This window comes from Plutella xylostella, chromosome 28, assembly GCF_932276165.1.
Source record: "Plutella xylostella chromosome 28, ilPluXylo3.1, whole genome shotgun sequence".
Taxonomy (NCBI): Eukaryota; Metazoa; Arthropoda; class Insecta; order Lepidoptera; family Plutellidae; genus Plutella; species Plutella xylostella.
The window spans coordinates 1,087,428-1,093,427 of NC_064008.1; the positions used below are offsets into that span (position 1 = coordinate 1,087,428).

Below are 6,000 nucleotides of genomic sequence, written 5' to 3' on the forward strand. Positions count from 1 at the left end.
ATTTTAGGTATGATGAGTGAATGTGCATTAACTTAGTTTTTTCATAATAGAATATGTACATTCATTTTATATACAGAATTACATAGAAAACTATTTCAATTTTACGTATTTTAATTTTCAAAGCCATAGCTAGAATAATTACAGAGATATGATTTTTTTTCGAAAATTTCAAACTTTACATCGCTCTGGTGAACATTTTATGTCATGGCGCTTCAAACATTCTGCCTTTCCACCGTCGATATCCACTCTTAGCTTTGTTTATAAATATACCTGCCTCTCTGAACAAGATACTGAGGTAGTTTCCTAAAATTTCTAATGACTAGTCTTTGTGTTTGTTACCAACCTTAGTCTTAGAAAGGAGAGTAACAGCGTCACAAAACTCCAGAGTTTACTTACCTGTTGTAGTCGACAACTATCTTTTTGTATGTCTGACCTATGTTATCCAAATCCAAACTAATATTATAAATGCGAAAGTAACTGTGTCTGTCTGGCTGTTACTCTTTCACGCCAAAACTACTGAACAGATTTGAATGAAATATGGTATACATACGGTCAAGACCCTGGGAAAGAACATAAGCTACTTTTTATCCCCGAATCCCCACAGGAAAACTTTTAAGGCGAAGCGAAACGCGCGGGAACAGCTTGTATATTAATATTATAAATGCGAAAATAACTGTGTCTGTCTGTCTGTCTATCTGTCTGTTACTCTTTCACGCCAAAACTACTGAACGGATTTGAATGAAATTTGGTATACATATGGTAAAGACCCTCGCGGGAACAGCTAGTGTTCAATAAAGTCATATTCTATTCTATGGTACTCGTACCTGATAGCGACCCTCAATATCTCGCTCTTAGACAGCTTCTTGTCGGGCGGGTGCGTGGGCACGAGTCTCCGGAGCTCGGCGAAGGCTCCACTCACGTTCTGCTGGCGCCAGCGCTCGCGGCAGTTGGAGAACAACTTGCGGGGCGCTCGGAGAGGCAGGCCGGGGGGTAGGTCCGACTGGGGACGGGAAAGGATTAGTTGAAGATCTTCCATATCGTACTAATATGAAGGACGAGTCGTGTCAACTGAGTGTTTGATTGCAGTTGAAATGCGGTCCGTCTGTCTAGAGCCTAAACGCGAAAGTTTTTGAGTATAGATGTTTGGTACTCTTTCATGGGAAAACGGCTGGGGAAATTTTGATGAAATTTGGTATGTAGGCAGCTGACACCCTTCTTCTTTTCAACATTCCTATGAAATGAAATATGGGTCTGGATCTTGGGCTGCAAGATCTTCCCTCACCATTCCCACAACTATTGCCTCAATCTCCACAAAACGTCACTACGTTGTCTTTGGACGTCGACACTAGAATGTGGGGAGCGGTCGACATCGACACTAAGAGGGAGGGAATGGTCGACTTCAACACATGGATGGGGGAGAGGCTAATGTTTAAACTAGAAGGCAAGAAGAGGTCGACTTTGACACTAGAACACTTGGCTAGTAAATCCAGCCACAATGGTAGTTCCTCACCTGTGCCCGCATCTGTCTCTCGTCATCACTGTCCTGGAAACTCGGGTCGTCGCTGAGCATCTCGCTGTCCGGCTCCTCTTCCGAACACGAGTCAGGCTCTGACGTCATCGCCACTGCCACTGGGGGGAGAAGAGGGGAATAAAACAGAATGTTATTATATTCAAAGCATGGAAGTAGACATAAAGCCCTCTTTTGAAATATGCCAGACGGTACTATCCGATACTCCTATAAAATAAAATAAAAAATGCTTATTTGAAACTACCCTTAAGTTAAGAAATACAGCAGAGTTACAGAATGGGAATTTAGTAAGTAAACAAAAAATATAACTTCAAGTATCAAAATGTTATGGTTTGACTCAACTTAAACCAGCCCAAACCTACAACCAGCGATATGTAAACAATGTTCGACTTGGGCTTTAAACCTAGATTTATCGATAAATGAAGCGTTGGTACTGATAAAAAATGAATTATTACAATTTGTACAATGTTACATACCCGTCATAGACGCTGCACGAGCGTAAACATCGTCCAAATTCGACAAAATGTGTCCAGCAGCCTTACTCCCAGCGATTAATAGTCGCTATCCAAAAAAGCCAATTAAAACTCAGTTGAAAAATTTAGGCCGATTCAGTTGGTACCACCACCTCGGTTTTGACTGAGCCGCGGACCAGGGACAACGTAGAAAATATATCAAGAAACGACTAGTGATTATTTTTGAAACGGTAGCCGAAGTAAGCCGATATCAGGCCGATGTTGCGTTCCGTATTTCAATAGAGGTGAAAGAAAGAGATGTCGCTCTATAAAATTGTATAAGATCTTGTGTTTTTTCTCGCTCTGACAAGGAAAAAATTGGTGTGCGTTCGAAGTACTAGCGAAGCTTGAAATAAGAAATCCGGTAATCATCAGTCCATATTATGTTTTTATTTTTTCAATGTTAGTGTTCGGGACAAGAATAGGAGAATATTTATATCTCGTTAATAATAAATAAATATGTCTCTGGAAGTGAGGAAACTAGCGCTATCTAGTAAGAAGTAGAACATTAAGTCTTTTCTAGAGCTTTCTGGAATACTCTATCTTCCGTAGAGAATGGTATAAAAGGCGACGCTTGCGCCTCACAGGCATTCAGTTAAAAGGCAAAAGCGAAAAGGAAAACAAGAAGAAGAACAAGCAAGCAACAGCCCTAGCTCTCTCACTTCCTGACTGGTGAACATTAAGAAGTCTTTCATTCCTGATCCCTGCCCGCCGTACTTCCCCCAACCAGTATAGGTGCACCCCGCACATGTGGTCCTTCGAGCCGGATACTACGTCACTGGAAGTCGGATCAAGAATGCCGATCACCACGAGAGCCGCCGCCGTCGCCGCTGCGGCCGCTGAAGCCGCTGCCGCCGCCGAAGCTGCTGCCGGTGCCGACGCCGCTGTCGCTGCCGCTACCGAGGCCGCCGCCGATGCCGCTGGGCCTGCCGCTGTTGGTGCTGCCGCCGCTTCTGTCTCCGCCACCCCCACAGAAACCTCTTCCGCTGCCGTGAAGAAGGTCGGAGCAGAAGCTCTCACCACTGCCGCCGCTGCTGTCGCACAGAAACCCCAGCTCGCCGCCTCGTCGTCACAGAAGAAGTGCAAGTCGAAGAGTAGCAAGTCTGCGCGTGCGCTGCGAATAGCTCGAGCCAAGGAAGAGATGCTGAGAATACAACTCGAGCTCGCCGCCGCACGCATCGCCGTCTTGGAAGCAGAAAGTAGTGAAGACGAAGATGAAGAGCAGTCGGAATACGCGTCTGAAAGTTGGAAAGTAGAAGAGTGGCTGGATCAAACGGGAGTGCCACCACAGCTTCAAGCTCCGCCGCCTGCGCTCTGCGCCCCCGCCGGTGTCGCCCCCGTTGCAGCCGCCCCCGCCGCCGCGGCCGCCCCCGTCGTCGCAGCCGCCACTGCCGCCGCGCCTGCACACGCCGCCCCCGTCGCCGCGGCCGCCCCCGTCGTCGCAGCCGCCACTGCCGCCGCGCCTGCACACGCCGCCCCCGTCGCCGCGGCCGCCCCCGATGCAGCCGCCACCGCCGCCGCGGCCTACCTGACTGACCCCGTGCTGCCGCTTCACTCATCGTACCCACAAGCGGGTACCTACTACGAAGCCCTACAGTCAAGAAGCCAACCGCAACAGTACGTCCCAGCCGCAGCGAGTCAGCAACAGAAAATCAACCTCTCCGAGCTGGCATCTGCAATAGCGCTAGCCGCGCAGGCCGGGCAGAGGGCTGCACCGCGCTACCACACGGAGCTGCCTATATTCGCCGGCTCACATCACGAGTGGCTGTCGTTCCGTGCGAGCTTCTATGAAACAGCCGATAGCTTCACCGAGACAGACAACGTGGCAAGACTACGACGAAGTCTAAGAGAAAGAGCCAAGGAAGCAGTCGAGAATCTGCTGATATTGAACGCACGCGCCGACGACATCATGCGCGCTCTGGAGTCTCGCTTCGGCCGCCCCGACTCCATCGCCATGTCCGAGTTGGACCGCCTGCGCGCACTGCCGCGCCTCACGGACAACCCGCGCGATGTCTGCGTTTTAGCCAGCCGCGTGCTCAACGTCGTCGCCAGTTTGCGGGCGCTCGACCGCACACATTACCTCTACAGCCCAGAAGCCACGAAAATCACGATAGAGAAGCTGACGCCCGCCATAAGCTATAGATGGTTTGACTATGTCGCCACTCAGACCACAGAAGAGCCGGACCTACTGAAACTATCAAGATTTCTTCAAAGAGAAGCCGACCTCTGCGGGCCCTACGCACAGCCAGATACAGAACCCGCAGAGCACAGTCGAAACAGAACACAGAAAACCTATAACACATCGAAAACTTCAATAGAAAAGATATCAAAATGTCGCCACTGCGCCACAGAAGAACATCACATCAATAAATGCCCGAAGTTCGCAGAAACAGATGTAAACTCGCGATGGGAAATAGCCAAATCGCAGCGACTATGTTTCCGATGCCTTCGCTACAAGAGTAAAACCCACAGTTGCAAGCGAATCCGCTGCGGAGAAGATGGCTGCAATTACTTCCATCATAGATTGCTGCACTTCACAAGATCAACAGAAACCGGACCGGAAACGAAGAACACCGAAACAGTATCGTCTGTGTGGACGCCGCGCAAAACACACGCGTATCTGAAGATTGTACCTGTCACGATCGCTGGACCGGCGGGAGAAGTTCACACGCACGCTCTGCTCGACGATGGCTCTACCGTGACGCTCATAGACGCGGCCATAGCGAAACAGGCGGGCATCACGGGCCCCATCGAGCCGCTCAACATAGCCGCCATCGCCGACACCAAGATGAACGCCTGCCATTCTCGCCGCGTCAAAGTGACTCTACAGGGAGAACGCACACAGTACAAGATTAACGCACGGACTATCGACAACATACGACTCTCCGCGCAGACGGTGAAATCTGAAGATCTGCGAAATTGTGTTCATCTGCGTGACATCGCACAGCAGCTGAAATACGAAGCAGCAAGACCAAAGATCCTCATCGGTCAAGACAATTGTCATCTTCTCATCGCGAGCGAGGTGCGAGAAGGACAGCAAGATGAACCCGTCGCCTCACACACGCCTCTAGGCTGGGTTCTTCACGGAGCGCACACGAGGATGGTGGACAAGAAACACCATAGAGTCAACTGCCAGACTACGCGTGAAGATGACCTGTCTGAGCCAGTCATCGTGCCCACACACCCCCACAGCAACTTAAAAGGACGCGCCACCAGTACTCTCGCCAAGTGTACAAAACAGACAGAAGCCTCACGTTCACGTCGTTACGCCGCCCGTCGCCACGCCTCCATCGAAGATCATAGTACAGTCCACGACAGGCGATGGGCATCGAAGATGAACGTGAGCAGCAAAGCTACGCGAGATGTACACAGACTGAAAGGGCGCCCCCACAGTGTGGTCCAGACTACAGCCACAGATCAATGCCACAGACGAAGAGAACCGCCGCGCCACCGCAGGCGCCGCCGCCGCCGCCGTCGTCGAGAACAACTAATGATAGAGCCTACAGGGAGCGACGAGCGAGCTGGCCATCCTGCCCCCCGAGCCTGCGGAGCCAGACGTCCCTCACCGAGATCTGCAATGACGACCACGGCGTCAATGCACGGCGGGAGTAATGTTCGGGACAAGAATAGGAGAATATTTATATCTCGTTAATAATAAATAAATATGTCTCTGGAAGTGAGGAAACTAGCGCTATCTAGTAAGAAGTAGAACATTAAGTCTTTTCTAGAGCTTTCTGGAATACTCTATCTTCCGTAAAGAATGGTATAAAAGGCGACGCTTGCGCCTCACAGGCATTCAGTTAAAAGGCAAAAGCGAAAAGGAAAACAAGAAGAAGAACAAGCAAGCAACAGCCCTAGCTCTCTCACTTCCTGACTGGTGAACATTAAGAAGTCTTTCATTCCTGATCCCTGCCCGCCGTACTTCCCCCAACCAGTATAGGTGCACCCCGCACAGTTAGT

General features: G+C 50.0%; 1 protein-coding gene across 1 annotated transcript; it reads right to left on the reverse strand.

Moving 5' to 3' along the window:
• Positions 1-766: 766 nt before the first annotated feature.
• LOC125490819 (protein lyl-1-like) lies at positions 767-1,618 on the reverse strand. Its single transcript, XM_048631155.1, has 2 exons — positions 1,511-1,618; positions 767-1,000 (listed from the first exon to the last, which is right to left on the reverse strand). The coding sequence occupies exons 1-2, from the start codon at positions 1,616-1,618 to the stop codon at positions 782-784; spliced, it is 327 nt and encodes a 108-aa protein (XP_048487112.1). The 3' UTR covers positions 767-781.
• Positions 1,619-6,000: the final 4,382 nt, after the last annotated feature.